At 39.4% G+C, this 22,658-nt stretch overlaps 1 protein-coding gene across 1 annotated transcript in view; it reads left to right on the top strand.

Moving 5' to 3' along the window:
• Positions 1-333: 333 nt before the first annotated feature.
• LOC122814399 (zinc-binding protein A33-like) overlaps positions 334-22,658 on the top strand; it is a 104,699-nt gene continuing 82,374 nt past the window's right edge. Inside the window, exon 1 of the mRNA XM_044086981.1 lies at positions 334-360. Coding sequence (XP_043942916.1) covers positions 334-360 — 27 coding nt within the window. The remainder of the gene's footprint in view (positions 361-22,658) is intronic.

The raw sequence follows: 22,658 nt of genomic DNA, 5'->3' as shown, positions 1-22,658 counted from the left end.
ACCTCTGCACCCCCCGACTGTGCCTCTGTTTGGCCACCACCAACATCAGAGTCTACTGACACTCTGACATGGTGGTAGAAGTCCCACACTTCCACTGTCAGGATCACCTGTGATAATAAGCAATAAACACAGGAACAATTAATACCTACACTACTATAGCCCAATATATGCTAACAAAATAACAGTGCAGTCACTATTAGACAGTATGGCAGTATACACAACAGTCCTGACATCAACATCACACACTAAAGTATTTCTTCAAATTGCTCATCGGTACTGACATAAAAATGTTTGGCTTACCTTGTCCAGATGTTGGTATGCTCTGTATACCAGATGGTCGTGGAAGAACTGAAGCAAAAGGTAAGGACAACATCATCACAATTAACAGTAACACAGGGGGTAATACTTTTTCCCCTTTATATGTCCATTAACTATACTTTCAACAAGAGCTGGGATGACAAGTCTAACTTAAGGCCATGTGTAATCAATCAGAATATGTTGTTAACTGTAGCAATCTTCAACTCCCCCAAAAAAAAAAATTCTTGTGAAACAGAACTAAAGTATCGATTATAATTTTTTACTATACAACATTATTTAACAATTGAGATACAAAAGTGTTTCTGGAAGCTTCTCCTGGGACATGCTTGCTGTCCCTGAAACAATAGCACCAGTGTAAAGGACATGCTGTTCTGCACTTCCCTGGGAGCTGTTTGGATCCCTAACAGTGGACAGGAACTCTTCAGTTGCTGTTAATGGTGGCTCTGTAGCAGGGCCCCCGGTACCCATCTGATCACAGGCCACTGCAGCTGCTCTCCTCCATGCCGATGAGATCATGTCAGTGGCTCTGTGGTGCACCTAGTCATATGTCCTGCTGTGGCCAGCCACTGCATTAACACCTGTTACTATCTGCTGCCAAATTTTCATTCTGCCTGACATATCTCCAAGTCCCCTTTCAAGCAGGAAGGCACCATGGCTTCTACAATGACCTGATTCTCAGGGTCAGTGAAGAGTGTTTTTTGAGGCTTGAGATGCCTGGGTGCCATAGTCCTAGGTGTCCTAAAAGACAACAGAAGTATAATACATACAAGTATCATATAATTACAAAATAACTGTTCCAAGATAAAGCAGAAAAGGTAGCATTTCAGTGTCACCCACTGGAGAAACACAAATAGTCCAGAGATTAGAAATATGAAGAACAGGCTGGATGCAAAAAAGGACAGTAACAATAGTGACATGTCCCTGTTTGTGCCATAAACAGATGCATATTTGCTCCCCCCCCCCAAAAGAATAAGCAAATGAAACATTTTGCTTAAAAAAACATCTTTGAAATGCTAAACTTGCTGTCAAGTGAACTGTCCCCTGAAACGTCCACACATTTAATACAGAACATTCCATGTTTCACTTTGCTCCTTCTAGCTACCTAAAAGTAATACTACACTTACCACCAAAGACAAGCTTTTCTCCCACACATCCACCATACCTTCCTAGTTAATAAACCCACTTGTAATCACTTACCTTAATAACTACTAACACTTAGAAAATCTCACATAGCTACAGACTCCTCAAATCCACACTAACAGCTACCTCAACATGTACCTTCCATGTCCATCATTATAACCCTTACTTTACCTGAACACATTACCTCTTACTCCCACACTACACCCACAATACTACCTCTACTCCCACACTACACCCACAATACTACCTCTACTCCCACACCACACCCACAATACTACCTCACCACGCCACTACCGACACTAATCCTAATACACACTCACCTTTAAACCTACACATACTCCCCTCTATCTTTCAAACACCTCTCAACATACACATCCCAATACACCCTTTAACGATACAAAAAAGCAATAAATCATCCATAAAATATCACCTTTTGTTCATTAGAACAATTAAACTTACAGTGCAAACTACCTATAATCTAGCACTATGTGGAGACATACACCCTAACCCTGGCCCACCCAAGCCCACAATCCACACAACCACACTACATTCAGGAAACATATCTCCCCAACTACTCAATAAAGCCAACGACCTCCTAATACTAAACATTAATATTAGAAGCATCAAAAATAAAATCCCAGACCTACATTCTAATATTTCATTGTAATCTCCAGATATAGTCCTGCTCACAGAAACCTGGAGAAAACCTGACATGTCTAATAGTGAAATAATTCCTCCAGGCTATAACCTCCTACGTAAAGATCATTTATCAAAATAAGGTGGCAGCATTGCTATCTTATTCAAAGACCACCTAAACACAGAAAATCAGGATCTGCCATTACCAACATCAGGAACAGGTGAAATTATATATTCCAAACTACACATTAATAACAAAAAAAAACGTCAACTTAATTGGCTGCTACATTCCACCAGGTGATAACATAGACTCCTTAGAAAATCTACTACATGGGCCTCAAACTCTCTCCCCCAAGAAACTATGATAACTGGTGATTTTAATATTGACTGGTTAAGTTTTACATCCAATAACCCCATTAACTTTATTAATCGTCACGGTTTTACCCAATTAATCCAGTACAACCAGAGTTGACAAAAATCTAAGAGGCATTCAGTCCTTGACTGGATGCTAACTAATAAACCTGAGCAAATTTACCCATTCAGGCTGCTCACCAGATCGCCTAAGCAATCACTCACCAACCTTCCTAGACAGACAGTGAACCAGTGTAGCCAAACCCACCTTATACCACAAAATCCGCAACAGAAAAGATTTCAACTCCAGTAACTTTATAACAGCACTGAAAAGATGCAATTGGCTCCCACTACATACCTTAAACCTAGATGAGGCTGTTTCATACTTTAATTCCACCTTCCTTGAAGTTCTTAACTATCATGACCCCCCCAGAACCATCAGAATTAAAGCCAACTATGCCCCGTGGTTAACTAAGGAGACTAGATCCCTACTAAAAACAGGGACAAAACTTAGTCAAACTGGCATAAAATAAATACCCCTGCTGCTAAACAAAAATACTTAGAACTTAGAAATCTGACAAAACAACTGATCAAACAGGAAAAAATAAACTATTATAATGACACACAAATTAGACACCAAAACAATCCTAAGAAATTTTGGACAGCCATCAATGAAGTATTACATCCAGGAAAAACTAGCACCCCCACGCCTGTAAATACTGATAGCTCAACCAATATAGCAACCCAATTCAACAAATATTTTACAAAATCCATCCTAGCCCTGGCTAACTCACAAAATCGGTCCACAAACAGTAAGTTACCTAATAACAGCACTACAGAATAGATTTTCACACTACAACCTGTTTCTACAAAAACAATCAGAAAACTACTTAGTAAACTAAAACCAACATCCCTCTCTGCCGATAAACTACTTGATGAATACTTAAAAATAGCTGCTGAGGCAATTGCATATCCAGCAGCAATACATATAAAACACTCTATTAAAGAAAACCTAGTCCCCCAACTCTGGAAAATCTCATACATTACTCCACTACATAAAGGGGGCAATTCCAAAGAATTTACCAATTACCGCCCAATTGCTATTTTATCTCCCCTCTCCAAAATCCTTGAAAGATGCATCCATACTCAATTTATAGGTTCATAGGTTCATAGGTTCATACTAGGCTTTCTGCCCTAGGGCATTTATAAGCCTAGCCAGAATGTGTTTGGCTTTCGCCACCCATTTTAAATTAATTTTGCTATGCCCTTTTTTTGAGGTTAGTATAATGTGCCTCTGTCTAACAGTGACACAGAAGTCATACCCGGGGTAAACCTACATCAAGATTCCTCTTGAAGAGAGTCAATGAGGGACTCTGCCTAACCTGGACTGGGATTTTATTCCAGAGTGAAGGGAGCCTCTGGGTTATGAATCTGTCCCTCCAGCATGTCCTATTTATTTCAGTGCTGAGGTTCAAGTCTCTTCAATAGGATTTGTATTTTCTGAGGTGCAGCATGTCCATTAATTCTGGGTTGAGGCACAGATCGCCTCTGAACAGGCAGTATGCCACTGAGTAGAGCTGGAGTTTCTTTAACCAGGCAGCATATGGCATCTGTTTGAGCCCTTTGATCCTCTTGGTGAGGTACTTTTGGGGTATTTCTAGTTGCTGCAGGTGTCTGGTAAGGTACATCCCAAAAGGGGCATTGTACTCAATTATGGGCCTGATGAGGGATGAGTAATGATCTAGATGTGAATCCCTTCATGATTAGGTGGGCTATATAAAATGTTTTTCTAACCACTTTGGCCATGTGGTTGTCAAATGATATCAACTTGGGTCCCCAGGTCCCTAATTACTTCTTCTGTACTTAATGGATTACCACCTATGTGGTAATTTGTGGGCACTTTGTTTTTGCCAAAGGGATGACTATACACTTTAGCTTGAGGCCATGGCTCTGGCACCAGTTGTCTGTTTCTATGAGGCCCTTTTGGAGGATGCTTGTGTTGGCTGGAGAGTCAATTAGTTTGCAGTCATCTGTGAACTTGGTCAGCCACAGTCCTTCCGTGTTGGCCTGTACCTCCGAGAAATATATACTGAACAAGAGAGGTCCCAGGACTGAGCCTTGTGGGACGCCACCCACCTTAACTCCAATAATCTACTTACCACAACCCAACATGGTTTTAGACCTTTCTACAGCATGACTACTGCCCTTACATCATTCACCCAAACAGTAAACACCCATAGAAATAATGGAGAATTCGTCTCAGTTATCTTTTTTGATCTGTCCAAAGCACTTGACATGGTCAGTCATGACAGACTAATCAACACTCTTTCAGAACTAAATCTTAGCTACCCCACTATTTCTTGGTTCAGAAGCTACTTTACTGACAGAGAGCAGGCTGTTAGATGTCATCTTGAACTCTCACCTCTACTACCTGTTACTCTAGGAGTCCCACAAGGTTCCACCCTGGGACCCCTGCTGTTTTCTTTATTTACCAACAAACTTCATACAGTTACACTACAGGCCATAGTCATCCAATATGAGATTGACTCTACACTTATCTGCACCTCTTCCTCCCTCCTTAAACTGCAACAACTTAATCAAGCCTCCTTTGGAATAGTTTGGCTCAAGCTGTATCCAGTGCCACTGGTGTCCAATGCTGTGGACAGCAGTGTAGGCATCATTTTAATGACCTACATAGGCATAAAAGGGATACTCTCAATTGTTGCTTGCATGAGTTTGAGGTTGCGGATATCCCAAAGCTGTGTAAGTATGACAATAAGAGAGTACTTGCAAGACTTAGAAAGCTAAATATAGGCAAGACTGGTATGGATAATGCTCTTCTGTTCTTTTGCCACTGAACATGAGTTTAATGTGCAAGCTTTTGCTGCTCGACTGGAAAGACTGAGAGAAGCAAGTGGTATGTATGCAGCAGAAGAGAAGTTAACGATAGCTTTTTGGGTCTGTTATACAGTTGTATTAAATTGAACATGCATATCCCAACTGTAAACACAAGAATGCATGCATTAGTCTGTAGCACAAGCCAATTATAGGAGTCAAAGATTAGACTGTAGTCAGAAGTTGTGGGTTCAGATACCATGATTCACAACTATACAACACTATTATTTATTTAATAATATTTACATTACATTAAAAACTCTATACCAGTGGCACAAATTCACTGCTGCAAACTGTAATCTGTATAACTGGAACAAGTATATGTGCAATATATGCACGTTTCAAGGATTACTTTCAGCAATACGTAGTATAATGTGTATCTGTTAAAATGTATACTTAAATGTAATAAAAAAGTTGTATAATTGTGTTAATGCATTGTATGTCACATATGATGGTGCTAATTTTATCTCTTTTTTTTATCTCACACCAACCCTTAAGTATCTTTTTATTTTCCATTATGTGTCTTCAAAATGTCTTCATGTCATCAATGTGTACCGCATCACTAAATGCTACACAACACAGCGAGGTAGGCCAGCCCCACTGGATCAACTTGCCCTGCTCCACTGGCTTGAGCACTGATACCCAGCATGTCTGGGAGCCAACCTGGCAGCACTGCCTTTGCTTATCCTGCACTACTTGTGCCCACCAGTAGTACTGTCCTTGAAGATGATGCAGTGGTACCCTCCATGAGTACTGGCAGAGGAAGTGATTTCATCATCTGCCAGGAAATGCCAGGGTTGCTGTGTAGGGTCATGTACTGCACCACTGGTGTACATCTACGCTGGATGGGCAGGCTGCTCTCTCTCATGGTCAGTAGGAGGAGAAGATATTAAGCACTCCAACCACCAGCAGAATGAGGAGACAGTGATGATAGTCCAGTGGGTGAGGTCTCAATTCTCACTGTCTCCACGCTTGACAGGTATGAGCCTGTGTTGTCCCCTCTCTCATCTCAATCACGGTGTTCCGCAACATTTTGTGTCCCTCACCATCCCTGTCTCTTGTCTTATTTGTTTGCATTTGCTTCATCACCTACCCAACTTAAATGAACCAGACATACCTATGTCCCTTAGCCAGCATTCCACACTTACTGAATAAAAAACAAATTGGCACCTGTCCCACAAAAAAAAAAAAAAAATCGTCACTTACATAGCTTTCCATTTTGCACACGTGTCTACTTGACACACTTGATTTGGTCCACCTGGCTATACCACATGATTACATTGTTGTCACCCCCCTCTCTCTGGAGGTGACAGTCCAAATTCAGCTAACATTCTGCACATATGATTGGTTTTTACTGTTAAAGAAATGGATAGCTATGGTTCTTTCCCACCTCCCCCCCCTGCACATTCTTTCATTGCTTTCCCTTTGTTCTTCCTCCTGCTTGCTCACCATTTCACCACTTTCAGTCTACCCCATTTTAAGACCTGTAATCTGGTCAAAAAAATAGAATAACTCACAACACACATAAGTATCAAAAAAAGTAATGGATCCCTTCACTTTTTAGCCTGTATGTTTGCACAGAGTTTCACATCGTACAACAATGCCAAGCGAGAGTGAGCTGCTGTACAATGCTGTGGTTATCTCTGCTTAAACCCACTGCACTGTGCCAACACGCAGCAACACTTGTACTATAGAGAATTAATGTCATTGCATTATACTGTTTGTTTATTTAAAAAATATTAGATACATGTCGATTCAAACACAGTATTATCTGGGCTCAATTACAAATGTGTCAATACATTTATATCTACTGTCACAGAGTCAGTCAAGCAGCAGGTGTGTTTCATAGACTCAGTACTAACTCTCAGAGTTTAGCAAAATGACTTGTGTTTGCGCACTGTTTAAGCATAAACAGAGAAAATGAACTGAAATATGCTTCTTGCATGCGTAAACACTTTGCCAACTGCCCAGCAAACCTGCTGCTCACTGCTCTATGCTCAACTAAATATTATGTATTAGTGCTGTTTACTATCCATTTCCTGTTTATGACATGGAATTATATGTGGAAACATAACAAACGGAAGGCCCTATCTAACAGTACATCACATATTTACTATACAGCCATGCTTTGACTCTCCCCAAGCACTGCAACCCTGGTTTCTCAGTACTTTTTTCACACATATATCAACTACACAACATAAATTAATATGTTGTGTGATATGCAATGCACATCCATCTGGTAACGTGCAGAAATAGGACTAGTGACCTATAAGCTTAAGCAGTCTTATCTGCAAGGCTATGGAAAAAAATATCATGGACCTTATCCACATGGACATTGGTGACCTTCCACACACACTTGACCTGACTCATTTTGGATCTGTCAAGGGCAGATCTTACTTATTAAACTTTGTGGACTTCTTTGATAATGATCCCAAACACCTGGATGAGGGATAATGGAACATACCATTATCCAAGGCCTTTGACACTATCTCCATTCAGATATCGTAGAGCAACTCTCATATCTGGGGGATAGCCCATACATTACTAGATGGATAGCCAACTGGCTCAACGACAGAATGCACACTGTCAAAGATGGGCAGAGCACATCCACCACTAGACCACTTACCAGTCGAATACCACAAGGATCCTTGCTGGGTCCTCAAGTGTTTGACTGGTGCCAAGCTCACAGACTAAACCTTAAAGCAAAAAGTGCCTCATTCTCCCCTTTGGCAATGAAGTACCCCTGCTACATATGATATACATAGGTTCATAGATTCATAGGTAGGTGCTAGGCTATTGGCCCTGGGGTCTATATAAGCCTAGCCAAAAAGGTTCCCTGGCTTTCGCCACCCAAGAAAATTATTTTCCTGTGCCCCTGACAAGCAGTGCCACAGAAGTGATCCCCGGGGTGAATTTTCTATTTCCCATCCAGTCATCAAGGTTTTTCTTAAAGAGGGCAAATGAGGAGCTTTGCTTGACATGAATGGGTACCCCTGTACACTCAAACATAGTGTTGTGAGACCTGGGAATACATGTTGATAACAATCTGCACTTCAATAACTATGTGTCCATAGTGGTGAGGCACATATTCTTCATTCTTCATTCCACACCTCATAAATAAGGCATCACATCCAAGACCAGAGAGGTCATAGATTCACTGTACTTAACCCTTATCAGACCTCTAATTAAGTACAGTGCTCTCTTCTTTCTGTACCTCACCAGGCACCTGCAGTAACTGGTAAAAATACAGAAGTTTGTGACTGGGAGAATCCTGGGCCTCCAAAACATGACATACATGGAAAGACTGAAAGACCTGTCACTGTACTCAGTATCATGTAGGCTGCTGAGAGGTGACCCATGCTTGGCCTACAGAGCAGTCTCAGACCCTGCCCAGCTGGAAATGCTGGACACCTGCAAATCAAATGAGACAAGATTAAATTGCTCCATGGATCGCAACCTAGAGTGTGACATAAACAGAACATGCTGAGGAAACATATACATCTCCCAGCTATTGACACCCCTCTGTAACAGGCTCCAACTGCATGTGAATCAGAGCTCCTCAATGACCCTATTCAAGCACAACCTTCACAACTGGATGGGTGATTGGAGATTCACCCCTGAGGTGGCATCTATGTCCCTCATGGACAGGGGCAGTTATTGCTGATCACAAAAATCAGTGTGCTAACAATAACCATGTAATTATGCTCAATAAGGGTACTAGTGATTTTACATGGCTAGGTGTGTAAATGCCCTAGGGCAATTAGTCTGGTAAAGTCCTATGAACCTATGAAGCTGTGTGGGCCTCCCAAAATCTTCTTCCCAACATGCCCTGTTGATGTCATCCATTATAAGTTGTCCTGCATCCTTATAAAAGTCAGACTTGTGCTGTGCTCTTGCATAAAGTACTGAATTCTGTAGTCTGTGTACTTACGTAGGGGCTCTGCTCTCACTGCGGTCAATTGGTGTGTGTGTGTGTGTGTGTGTGTGTGTGTGTGTGTGTGTGTGTGTGTGTGTGTGTGTGTGTGTGTGTGTGTGTGTGTGTGTGTGTGTGTGTGAGCGTGAGTGCATGCACATGCGTGCGCGTGTGTGTGTGTGTGTGTGTGTGTGTGTGTGTGTGTGTGTGTGTGTGTGTGTGTGTGTGTGTAAAACCATAAATGATACCTCTCATCTGTCCTGGACTGCACAGAACGTCCTTGACCTTGCCTCATATTGTGTCTTGTTATGGTTTTTGGACACTGATGAGTACAGCAGTCAATAAATAATGACAGTCAAATGAATTTCATACTGTATCTCCTTCCCAAAGTGCATAGTAATGGAAAAGTTGTTGTGCCAGTCACTTTTTAAGAGTTAAATAAATATACAAGAGAAGTACCGGATGACATGGCATTCATGATTGCTTCATTTTCCTTTTGGTCAGAGTTGTATCATCTTTTATTTGCTGGTTTAGGCAATAATAACATCTACTGTCTGCCACTTTTTAATATATAAAACAAAACTGGCACATAAACTGATAAGAGACACAAAACGATAGACCAGCTCACTAGCTTAGGACAAAAGAGTTTAATCCACCAGTAGACACCGAAGACAATGTCTGTAAAATCCAGTTGAATACTTAAAAAAATTACAGCTAAAACTTTAGCAAATGCTTAAAACTTTTAAGCGCTTTTCGTTTGTCATCAGGCAAACTTCTTCAGAAAGTAACAAGTGAGCTCATTAAACAGACTTTTAAAACATGAAGTGCGGGAAACCTATTCTAGATTTAAAGTTATACACACTTGAAAATCATCAAAAATATTTAAACATTACTCTTATAAAAGCCTTATTGTGAATCGTGAATTACATGTATATAAATAGAAAACAACAACGACAACCTACACAAGCATCAAAAAAGTGGCATATTGTAATAAACATAAAAATATATGTTTTTATAAATAGATCCATATGTGTATTAAAGATTTATCTATGTAGACTATTCATTTTAAGTAAACAAAAGATTGAACAAGCTTCATTTAAACCTGGATAGTTGAAGGCGTTCAATCTGATCTGCCACAACAATTCCAGTTCTTCCAGTTTAAATGAAGCAGGACCACCTCTTGGGTCTTGAACATACTGGTCAATGGCCAAAAATTTGAATTTATGCCCAGGGAAATTGTGGAGATGTTTAGCCAAAGCGTTGTCAAGTTTGTTATGAGACATAGCATATAAATGCTCGTAGACTCTATCCCTGAGTCTACGCTGTGTGTGTGTGTGTGTGTGTGTGTGTGTGTGTGTCACTTGGATAAATGTTTCATTTCGGTGTTTGTGCTTACCTGGCCATATTACTGAAGGATCCGTAGGGTAAATGTTTCACAGTGGCCCTTGTGCATGCCTAGACATAGTAATGAAGGGTTCAGCTGGCCACAGTTTCATTGTTGTGATTGTGATTTTTTTTACATATAACTGATGGTTCCCTTGTGTATATGTTTTGTTTTGGTTTTCCAGCTTAATTGGGCATATTAAAGATGGGGAGCTTTTACTTGTGCATAATTGGACATATAACTGAAGTGCTTGCTGGTAATTGTTTTATTTTTGTGCTTCTGCATACTTGTACGTATGAATGATGGGGTCCTTTTGGGGAAATTATTTAATTTTGTCTTTATGCATACTTGGACATGTCACTAGAGTTGTCACCTGGGAAATGGTTCATTGAGATGTTTACACATAGCTAAACCAATTAGTGAAGATAATTATTGGGTAATGGTTTAATTTTTTCTGCTTGTGCATATCTGGGCATATTATGGAGCAGGTCATGTGGGGAAATATTGGATTTCAGTAGTTGTGCATACACGGCCGTAATACTGAAGGGGTCACATGGGGAAATGCTTCATTTTAGTGCTTGTACATACCTAGATATACCCTTTAAGGGGTTGATGTAGGAAATAATCTGTTTGTGTGTCTAGGGAAGTGTTTGTGCAGACATAGTCAGACTACTGAAGTGATCACTGGTCAAAATCATTTTTTATATGTCATTGTAATGCTTGTCCACACTTAAAACAAACTAATGATGGGCATTCTGATGGAAATAATTCATTTTTGTATCAAAGAATTGCTTTGTGGTTAACTGGATAAATGACTGTAGGAATGGCTATTTCCATAATGACTCTTTCAGAAGCCTTACATATAAGGATCTTCAGTCTACATTTACTGTGATCATTTAACAGCTTTCCTTTGTGCATAGTGATAACTGTTTAGGTTCTGTCATCTGATTGGGCAGCATTATTAGATTTATGCAAATGATATTGGCAATTGGCTTTGGATGCAACCATTGCCCCTGGTCTTAAAATAATAACATCAATTTCCAGTTTGTTGATGTTAAAAATGGCAAAGCGTAATGTTGATTTTACTGATGACTTTTAGCTGTTCATTATTGTTTAAACTGCATTTTAGTATGTTATGTATTGATATAGTCACTAGGTGGCAATGTTTGCTTTTGTTTACAAGAGTTTTGTCTGGAGAAGTGACTTGCCTGATGAATTTCAGTGTTTGTTGTTGTGAAACCCCTTACAATTCATTAAACTACTTCTTGTGATACTGCGGTGGTGGTGCTGCGGTAGCCTTGTTGCCTCACAGTAAGACGCTGTTCAGTTCGATTCTCACCTAGAGCGTCTTCTGTGTGGAGACATACGTGAATGGGTGTACCTTTGTTGAAGGTTGTGCGTCAGGGCTGGCAACTCGGCACGTAAAAATCTACTGCCAATCATTAGCGGACCAGAGTTCCGCTGTGGCGATCCCTAACCGGGAAAAGCCGAAAGACACAACATTCATCTGGCACATGTGCTGTTTTGCATCTATTATAGAATGGCCTATGTAGGCGGTTGGATGGGTTCTGTTTCACGGAGAGGTATTAGTCAACAGGTTATGTTAACAGTCACAAGAAAGCAGTGTTCTCAACATTGGTTACTGCTATATGGACTTGTTTGAGAGAAATTTGATGCAGCCTACTCAGAAATAAGTAGATTTGGGTAATGTGTGCATATAAGTGTTTGGGCTGAATTGGTTGCTGGGGTAACTGTTGTATTTTGGTGTTTCTGGATACTGGGTCATATTAATGAAGGGAATCCTTTGGGTAAATGTTTCACATTTGTGCTTGTGTATGCTTGGCCATAGTCCTGAAGGGGTTACTTAATTAATGTGTCATTACTGCGGTTATGCATACTTCAACATATTACTGAAGGGTTGCTTATGTATATGTTTCATGTTGGTATTTGACTTTACTTGGGCATTTCAAAGATCGGGTCACCTATTTACCAGTACCTCTGCATACTGGAACAGATCGCTGAAGTGGTTGCTGGGGGTGAATATTGTATTTTGGTGTTTCTGCTTACTGGTACACAGTAACGATGGAGTCACTTTGGTAAATCTTTCACTGTTTGTGCTTGCACGTGCTTGGTGTTTCCACTTACTTGCACATATTAAAGAAGAGGATGCTTAGTTAAATGTTTGCTTTTTGTATTTGTGCATACTTGGATATATTACTAAAGTAGTTGCTGTGGTTAATGTTTCAGTTTTGGGTTTCGGCATACTAGAACATATTAATGAAGGGGTCACTTGGTTAAATATATCATTTTTGTGCTTCTGCATACTTGGACATAGTACTTTTAGGTGCCAGTTCGGAAAATGGTTCATTTTGATGCTTGCATATGCCTAAATATATTAATGAAGAGATTGCTTGTGCATGGTTGGACATATTACTGATGTGGTCGCTTGGCAAACTGTTTCATTTTGGTAATCAGGCTCATAAATGAAGAAGTTGAAAGGATTAATGTTTTTCTTTTTTGTCTTTCAGCATTCTTGAATATATTAATGAAGGGGACACTTGGATAAGTGTTTCTTTTTTGTGCCTCTGCATAGTTTGAAAAATTACTGACAGGTCACTTTGGAAAATGGTTCATATTGATGCTTGCACATCCCTACACATATTTCTGAACAGATTGCTTAGGATACTGTTACTCTTTTACTGCTTGTGTGTATTTGAAGATATGACTAAAGGGGTTGCTTATGAAAACTATTTCATTTTGGTATGTGTGGATACTTGGATATGTTATTAATGACGTTTCTTGGAGAAATGTGTCATTTCATTGTCTGTGCACACCTTTCCATATAAGTGATGCATCCATATGACAAATGTTTCCCATTTGTGCTCCTGCAGGCTTGGACATATTAATGATGGGGTCACTTGGATAATGTGTCATTATTCTGCTTATGTTTACATGATCATATTACAGAATGGGTTGCTTGGGTATATCTTGCATGTTGGTATTTGTGCTTATCCGGACATAGTAAAGAAGAGGTTACCTAGTTTAAATGTGCCTCTCCCTACCTGAACATATAATTTAAGTGGTTGCTGGGGTAAATGTTGTATTTCTGGGTTTCTGCATACTTGGTAAATAAATAGTTCACATTTGTGCTTGTGCATGTGCGGTGTTCATGCCTACTTGAACATATTAAAAATACGTAGGTTAGATACATGTTCTACTTTAGTGCTTGTGCATGCTAGGACATATAACTAAAGTGGTTGCTGGGGTAAATGTTTTAATTTTGTCTTTCATCAGACTTGGACACATTAATGAAGGTGTCACTTGGATAACCCTTTCATTTCTGTATTTCTACATACCTGGATGTGTTACTGAAGGTGTCACTTGGGAAACTGTTTCATTTTGAGGCTTGCACATGCCTCTACATATGACTGAAGAGATTGCTTGGGTAACTGTTCCATTACTAACACCTGTGCATGGTTGCACATATTAATGAAGGGCTTGCTTGTGGAACTGTTGCATTTCGCTACTTGAGCTGGAGGTGTCACCTGGTGAGATGCTTCATTTTAGTGCTTGTGCAAGCTAGGAGATACCAATGAAGGGTTTGATGTAAGAACTAATCCAGTGCTGTGTCATGGAAGTGCTTGCGCAGACATGGTCTGACTGCAGTATTGATCACTGGGCCAAAGAGTTCATGCTGTGACATTCTAGTACTTGCTCATACTTTAGCCAAATTATTGGCAGGGTTGCTAATAGCAATACCTCTCTCTTGTGTCATGGAACTGCTGTGTGCTTAATAGGGCAATCTTTTGACATAATGGCTAATTCAATAATAATCCGTAGAACAGCCTAACAGATAACGATCTTCAGATTGGCAAGTCTGCATTTACTGTGATCGGTTCTTAGCTTGCCCTTGTGCATGGTGATGAATGCTTAGATCCTCTACTTATCTGCCACATAGCCTGTTTGGCATCTATTAATGAATGACCACTGAAGGGTATTTTACAGGTATAACTTCTGGTCCAGCAATTATCAACACATTATGTTGCCTGGCACAAGAAAGCACTGCTCTCAACCATGGATACTGCAGTATGGACTTGTTCATGGGACAGCTGCGGCAGAGTATACAATAGTATGTAGATTCATGGCATGTTGGCATATGGGTGTTCTGGGCAGGTAGATCTATAGGGTATCAGATTAAATTATCCGATAGTAAGATCTATAGGGTATCAGATTAGATTATCCAATAGTAAACAGTCTATGAGCTCTGCGACTATGAATTAGTTATGATAATTTGGTGAGTATGGAAATATACTATGGTACAATACTGGTGAATTTTGTTATCTGAAGGCAGATTTGTGTGTGTGTGTGTGTGTGTGTGTGTGTGTGTGTGTGTGTGTGTGTGTGTGTGTGTGTGTGTGTGTGTATGTGTGTGTGTGCGTATTATGTGTATACAAATATATATAAATAAGCTATACATTTATATAATATATATATATATATATATATATATATATGTGTGTGTGTGTATTATATAAATATATATATATATATATATATATATTATATTTAAAGAGAGAGAGAGATAGAGATATATAGATAGCAAGATGTAGATATACCTATATACCTACAGTTATAAGAAATCTATACATTTACATAGATAACAGAAATAGACATGGAAAGATATGTTAAAATAGACAATTACCGAAATCAAACAATTGATTTATCTGCTACTGTGTATATGGAAAAAGAAAAATGCCTACATGCACAATGTGTACTAGAGACTGTCCAGTTCATATGTAAGGTTACAGTTATTTCTAACAGTAAATATGTACATTTAATGTTTTCTATTTGTTTATAAAGCCTCAATGTGCAGCTGCAGTATTTGCCAGTGGGTAAGTGACATGCATACCTGTCTCCTTCCCCTGGACTTGCATTACCTGCATTACTTGCCATCATATCTGTTGCCATGTCCTTGTACAGATTGATAGATTCCATACTAATAAACATGGTTTATAATCATTCAGTTGCTTGGGGAAATGTTTCATTTTGTTAGTTGAGCATACCTGAACATGTTAGTTAAGGGCTCCTTTGGAAACATTTTATTTTGGTGTTTCTGCAAACTGGAACATATAATTTAGGGATACTTGGAGAAAATGTTTCATATTTCTCCACTTCCACATGACCCACTCACATCATGATCTTTTTTCCCTTTGATGTTACATGCATAAGAGATCCTGAAGCACTACTAGGACACAGCGGGAGGTCATGGCTACCTGTGTCAGACCTGCCAACCCATTAGTCTTTGACAGACCTGTTCTTGCTTTGTTTCAGAAATCAAACAAATTAATTTACATAGCAGCGTGAATGTCTGCAGTTCATAGGTTCATAGGTGTGTCCTAAGGTAATGGCCCTGGAACCTTTACAAGCCTAGCCCAGAAAAATTGGCCTGGCACCGTGCCACCCAATCTTAGTTCACAGTGCCCCTATTCAGTAGGCAACTGGAGTGATCCCTAGGGTGAACTTTTTGTTACTCATCCACTCGTCGAGATTTTTCTTGAAGAGGGTCAGCGAGGTGCTCTGCTTGACATGAATGGGAAGCTTATTCCAGAGTATGGGTAGTCTTTGAGAGATGAACCTGTCCCTCCAGCATGTTCTGTTGATTGTGGTAATAAAGTTGTGATCTCTGGAGTGTGTGGCATGGGGGAGTGGGATTTCTTTAGGTGTAGTATTTCAAGTAAGGCTGGGTCGGGCATAGCTTTGTAAGTCAAGCAGAGATCACTTCTAAGTAGACGATAAGAGACTGAGAACAGCTGAGGTTTCAGAAACCTTAATAAGGGCCTTAAAGTAGCTGATAAGGAGTGAGTGGTGGCAGAAATAACTACTTTATAGTCTGGGCAGAAGGGGGCATAGCTAGTAAACCTGTGTCAGCCTTCCCCAGATCTGTGTGTGTGTGTGTGTGTGTGTGTGTGTGTGTGTGTGTGTGTGTGTGTGTGTGTGTGTGTGTGTGTGTGTGTGTGTGTGTGTGTGTGTGTGTAAATCAAACCTCAAAGAGTGTGTGTCAGCTACTTGGGCAGGGACATGAAACACTGGTTGGACAGAGAGGGTGCTGGAGGTCTTGGCTTGGCCACTCAGCTGAGATCTCAACTCTGCAGCTGTGCCAATGGGGAGTCTTACTGGGGATCTGAAGAATGAGAAAGAAACCAGCCCCAGACTGACTGACTGTGGTCCCTGTGTGCTCTTAAGGGAAATTGTACTTGATGGAGAGAGCTGCATCTGGAAATCCTGTGAGTGTACTTGTAATCCTCCCAGTGTATGTCCCCTACTCTTGCCAGTGTTGAAGATTGAGGCTCCTTGATTACTGTACAGTGGTGGGTCATTACATATTAATTGCTGACAGTGGTAGGATCACCATATCACATATTGGGATTCAGTGGGGTCGACATTGAACTCCTGTAGCCTGTAAACAGTGGTCACTAAAGAAGGTGTTTGCAGTCTCAAGCAGCCACGTGGTAGACATTCAGACTTTCATATCACAATAATTGTATTTGTTGTTAGCTTAGCTGGTCACGAAGTACAGGCAAGGATGTCAGCAGAGCCAGTTGACTGAGATGTGCCAAGCCAAAGTACTGATGCAGGCCAACCTGACTAAAGCAGAAATTATTGCAGCCTTAGTCACAGCTGCATCACAAGCCAGCAACCAAGAGGGCAACCAAAATGGCCTTTGGGATGTACAACCTCAGAGGACTTAAAAATTCATTTAGAGTTGAAAAGGCTTGAATTGGAAGCCAAATGTTTGGAAATGGAATCAGCAGAGAGATTGCGACATTTGGAGGTTGAAGAAAAGGAGAAACAGATGGCAATAGAATCAGCAGACAGGAAGAGACATCTGGAGCCTCAAGAAAATGAGAGGAAGAGGCAACTGCATCTGGAGCATTTCTCCCCGGGCCTCCGCTGAAAACAGGCTCTGTGGAACCTAGCCGGACATTCCCGGTCAACAAATGATAAATTAAAAATTAAAATTAAAATTAAAATTAAATTAAATTAAATTAAACATAAAAAGGAGATTCTGACTGTTCACTAGGGGTCATGGAGGTAATGGGGAAGGGAGTAACCGAACCCCAGGAGCAATAAAGGTTACTAAATTTCTTCCAAAATTTAAATTGGGTGATAATGTTGATAGTTTTATTCATACATTTGAGAGGGTTTGTAAATAGTATAATGTTGACCAAGGTCACTAGGTACTGTTCCTGACCTCCTTACTCCATGGTAAAGCTGTAATTTAAGCAATCAGTATCAGACAACTTAGAAATGACAGTTATACTGCAGTTAAAAATTGTCTATTGGAGTGCTTTAAGTTATTTATTTATTTACATTTGTTGACTGGGAGAGTCCACCAGGTCATGGCGACCCGTTTTCATTGGAGGCTCTGTGACAAAAGTTCTACAAGAATTTACAATAATGATAATAGTAGTAAATAAGAGACTTTACATAATAGAGAACATTAAGAATGTAACAGAAATAAAAAAAACATAGTGTGCCATAGGCTTTCTTGTGTAACATTCCTTGCAAAGGAAAAATGAAGAATGATAAGAAATGTTACTTTTCTGAGAGAATAGTATACTGGAGAGTAAGAACTACTATTAGATAATTTCACCATTTTCAGTAAGATATAGAGATATACATTTACCTTTGAGAGATGGTAGAGGATCTATGAGCTGGAAGGGTGGTTGGTAGGAGCATGAGAGGGGTATTCCCATTTGGAGGACACTTGTGAGACCAGGTGGATCTTGAAGTTGTTGTAGTTAGACATGTTGCATAGTGGAGAGTGGAGAGAGTTCCTTAGTTTAGCTATGGTGCAGGCTAGCAGTAGTATGGGGGATGAGAGGGTTTGTATACTTGTAGGAGATTTTGGTTCTCGGATCTTACAGAGAAGGAGGGTGTGTAGGGTATTAGGGATGTGGAGAGGAATGGGCAGTCAGCTGGTTTGAAGATCAGCTTGTGTGCAGTGGTAAGTTACAGATGTCTGAGGTAGTTGGGCAGCTTGCATGTGCGGGTGTGTAGGGAGTGACAAGGATGAGATGAATTTCTGGTGTTGGTGGCAAATTTGCAAATTTTATGGTAGCAGGATTCGAATTTGGAATGTAGCCCTAGTTGGAGGTTGGTGAATAAGGGAGTGCCGTACATGAGAGAGGGTAGGAGGAAGGTAGATGCAGGTGTTTGCCGAGAGGAAGGGTTGAGATAATGGTTGTGTCTGTAGAGGAGATCAGTTGTTTGATGGGTTTTCTTAATAGTTGAGTGTATGTGTGTCAGACTTTAGGTTTTCTTCAATGATGATGCCTAGCAGTTTGGTAGTGGGAACTATTTCAAGAGGGGTGTTATTTTGGCTTATAATGGAAAAAAGGTTTCTGTCCAGAGTAGAGTTTCTAGTGTGTGTGAAAATCATTAGTTTTCTTTTGCTGGTGTTAAGGGCAAGGTGATTTGATTGCATCCAGGATTCTGTTTTGGAAAAGGCAAGTTGGGTTTTTAGGAGTAGTTCAGAGGGGGAAGAGGCAGAGCAGATGATGGTGGAGTCATCTGCATACTGGATAACAGAGACTTCGGGAATGGAGAGGTGGAAGTTATTGATAAATGTTAAATAAATTTGTTAGAATCGGACTGTAAAAATCATTGAGTTATTCAAAAACAATGTCAATCAATAACAAACAATAATGCAGGAGAACTCAAGTATTTTAAAGCTCTAATGTACATTAGGAGGCAAAAAACCATACACAAAGTTTGTATAGAATTTTGACTGCTTTATTGACCAAAACACATTGGTTATATACATTTCATTATCAGTTTTGCCCACCTCACTGGTGTGGTCAGTGACAGGGTCTTTACATCACAGTAATTCATAAAAAGTGCTGAATTTGTGTTTTTCAAAAAGTCCTTTTCCCATGAGAATGTTGCAGCCTTGCAAGCAGCTGGTCAGTCACGATGACCTCCTGAGGATGTAGCCAATTCAAGGTTCTCTGATTAGTTCAAATACAATAGATGTATGTCTTCCTTAATGCCTCCCTTTGTCTTTCTTGTTCCCAGCTGCACACTATCAGAGATAGTGCGCACAACTACTCTCCTGGTGGAGGCAGGAAAGAGGACACACATGCGAACAGATTTATTATTTTCTAACTTTGCAAAATAATCTTTACTTGAAAGACATGAGCCAGACTGCATCTGCAAGCTGCCAAGGTCAAATTTCTGATTACACTGCAGCTTGTGCTTCAAGCAATAATATGCAGGTTTATTTCTACTATTATTCTAGTAAGACAGAATTAAATGCATTACATAACCTTTATTCTTTATTATGGATTTAAGTACATTTATTCCTAACTAAAGCACACATTTCTCTATATATTTGATCACACAACTTATATATGTTTGAATGTTTAAATACACATCTTCCTAAGCAGCACACATTGTAAATATATTTTTCTAGGCAGCATGTATGTAAATATATTTTCTAAGCAGCATGTATAGATTTTTCTAACATTCTCCCTCCTGTTAATGCATTTTATTCTGTTTAAAACATAAACAATATTATTTCATTCCTCAGCCTTTCCTTTCAAGGGCTTTCAGCTAAGTAAGTCATTGGTTTTATATTTCCAGAAAAAGCATCATTTGAAATTAATCTTTTAATTTCAACACTTTGGTAAAGAGTTTCAGTAGCAGATATATCAACAAATTTTTGATTAATCTTTTCATGCAGGGAATTTCACAGTAAACACATGCTCCTATTAGGAGTATACCCACACAAATAGCAATTAAATGTTTAATAGGATGGAACCCCACCCCCCCAAACAGATTCTGGAAAAAGTCCGTCAGTGGGTTTGGGCCTGGTTTAGTCATTGCTGATACTTGCCGAATTACCTCTAGGTGGTCATTGATTTCATGTTGGTTGTCTGGAATGTACGCACAGCATTCTTCTTAGGTGTACCACCTCTTGCCGCTAGGGGGAAGTAAAGAGCCGTTCGGTTGTGTAGCACAACAGTGTTTATTGCATTCAGTTCATTAGTCACCAATTCTAGGGTGGAAAAAGTTGCATTGCTCATGACTTTTTGACAGCTTCCTCAGCTCCCAGATCGATTTGACTGCTCCATAGGCTGGTGGCATTCCTGCCCTGGATATAACACTGTTGCCCAAGTTCATATGAGTCAATTTACTTTTGTCTTTCACTGAATTATGGCCTTTTCAACCAGCTTGATTTTACCAACTGGATTCACAGGTTTTTTTTCTCACTGGACCTTCAGATTCTCGAGCTGTTTTCCTTACGTTTCGTATTTTACCCAAAGGTAATTCTGCAGTATGTCTTATTGCTGAAACCAGATAACCCAAAAAACAACTGCCGGACCAATTCTCAGGTAACCATTTATATGCCTTTTTCCCACAAATAAAATCATTACTTTGGTACTGATCACGTGTTATCCCTGCATGAAACATTTTCCTATTCCTAATAGACAATTGCTTAGTTAAGACTAGATTGTCACATACTACATTTAATGTAGTTTTCATTGAACTCAGATATGAATCATGGTTAGTATTACAAACAGTACCCCCACTTTTGACTTTAATGTAACATTTATAAGACATTGTTATATTACCATTACTCCAGCCCACCTGGAGGGTATTACTCTTGTAGAGACATACAATTCCTTTTTGTGTGAACAGGTAAAATAAAGCAATTTTGTCCTGTGATCTCACAGTTTCTGTATAAAAAACTTTCCAAAGTCTTATTTTATCCCCAGAGGGACAGAGGACGTTAAAGTCTATTATATTTTGTTGGTATAGCTGTACAAACTCAGCAATTTGAAATGTGCATAGTTTCTGTATACACTTGCTTCATGGCCAGGTACGTGTTAAAATTTGGATGCCAGTCTATAAACAGTTCATCACGTCTTCTCACTTTCACTTGTGTGGTTGAGTGCAGGGAAAAACCACAATAAGAGAAAAATTGTCACACTTATAGTTAACAAATACATAGTTAAAATAATTATGCAATAGTTCTTGGGTTGCTCTGCTTTTTTGTCTTCTTTACTCTTGGCCATTTTGCCCTTGTGTATCAGTCACAAAGTTTTTATTCAGCTGAAAGTTCTTTTGTCTGAAAAAGAGTTAAACTGCAAAACAGATTTATTCATAACAGTTTCTTTATTTAATTAGCTAGTGAACTGCACCCACCTATTTGAAGTTACTTAGGATATTCCTTTTATCTTTTAAAGACAAATTACTTTGAACTGTTTCATTGCATGCTGGGAACGCATAATTTTTGAGTCTTAAATTTCTTACTTGTTTAACCCATTATATCCATCCTTGAATGTTCCAGTGTCCTAGGATCCAAATTAAGTGGATTGAAATGTGTCATTGCATTTAATTTCTATCAAATGGTTTTTTATACTTGCATGTTGTTGCTTATTCCGGTGAAAAGCTTCCATTTAAACACTATATTATAAGTATTGCTTAATTTATTATTTGCATCTTAAATAGTTGTGTATGGTGTGTGGTCTCATTGCCTTTAATTGAACATATTAAAAAGGTGTTAGAACATGTTCTTTATTTTGCATGTAGGAATATAACTAAATGGTTGCTGGGGTAAATTTTTAATTTTCCTTTCATCAGTTGGACAATTTTGGGCTCAGAAACCTTTCATTTTATATTCATACCTAGATTGTGTTACTAGGTGTCATTGGAAACCTTTTTAGTTGCACCTTTTCCAATTGTTAAATTTGTTGGAACTTTCCATTGTTAACCTGTCAGTTACATATTAATGAAGGTTTTTGGAAAGTTATTTCTTTGAGGGGGTGTCACCTGGGAGATGCTTCATTTTAGTGCTTGGCAAGCTAGGATCATGTAGGCTTTGTAAACTAATCCTGCTGTCGGAAGTTTAGAAGGTCTAATTGATGATATAGGCAATTATGGTATTCTTTCTTGCTTACTTTAAAAATTGGCAGGGTTGCTAAAATCCCTCTTCTTTATGAATTTGTTGCTTAA

This window comes from Protopterus annectens, chromosome 10.part0 (assembly GCF_019279795.1).
Source record: "Protopterus annectens isolate FY-2018-M chromosome 10.part0, PAN1.0, whole genome shotgun sequence".
In the NCBI taxonomy this organism is placed as follows: Eukaryota; Metazoa; Chordata; order Ceratodontiformes; family Protopteridae; genus Protopterus; species Protopterus annectens.
This window is presented reverse-complemented; position numbering and strand designations above follow the sequence as displayed.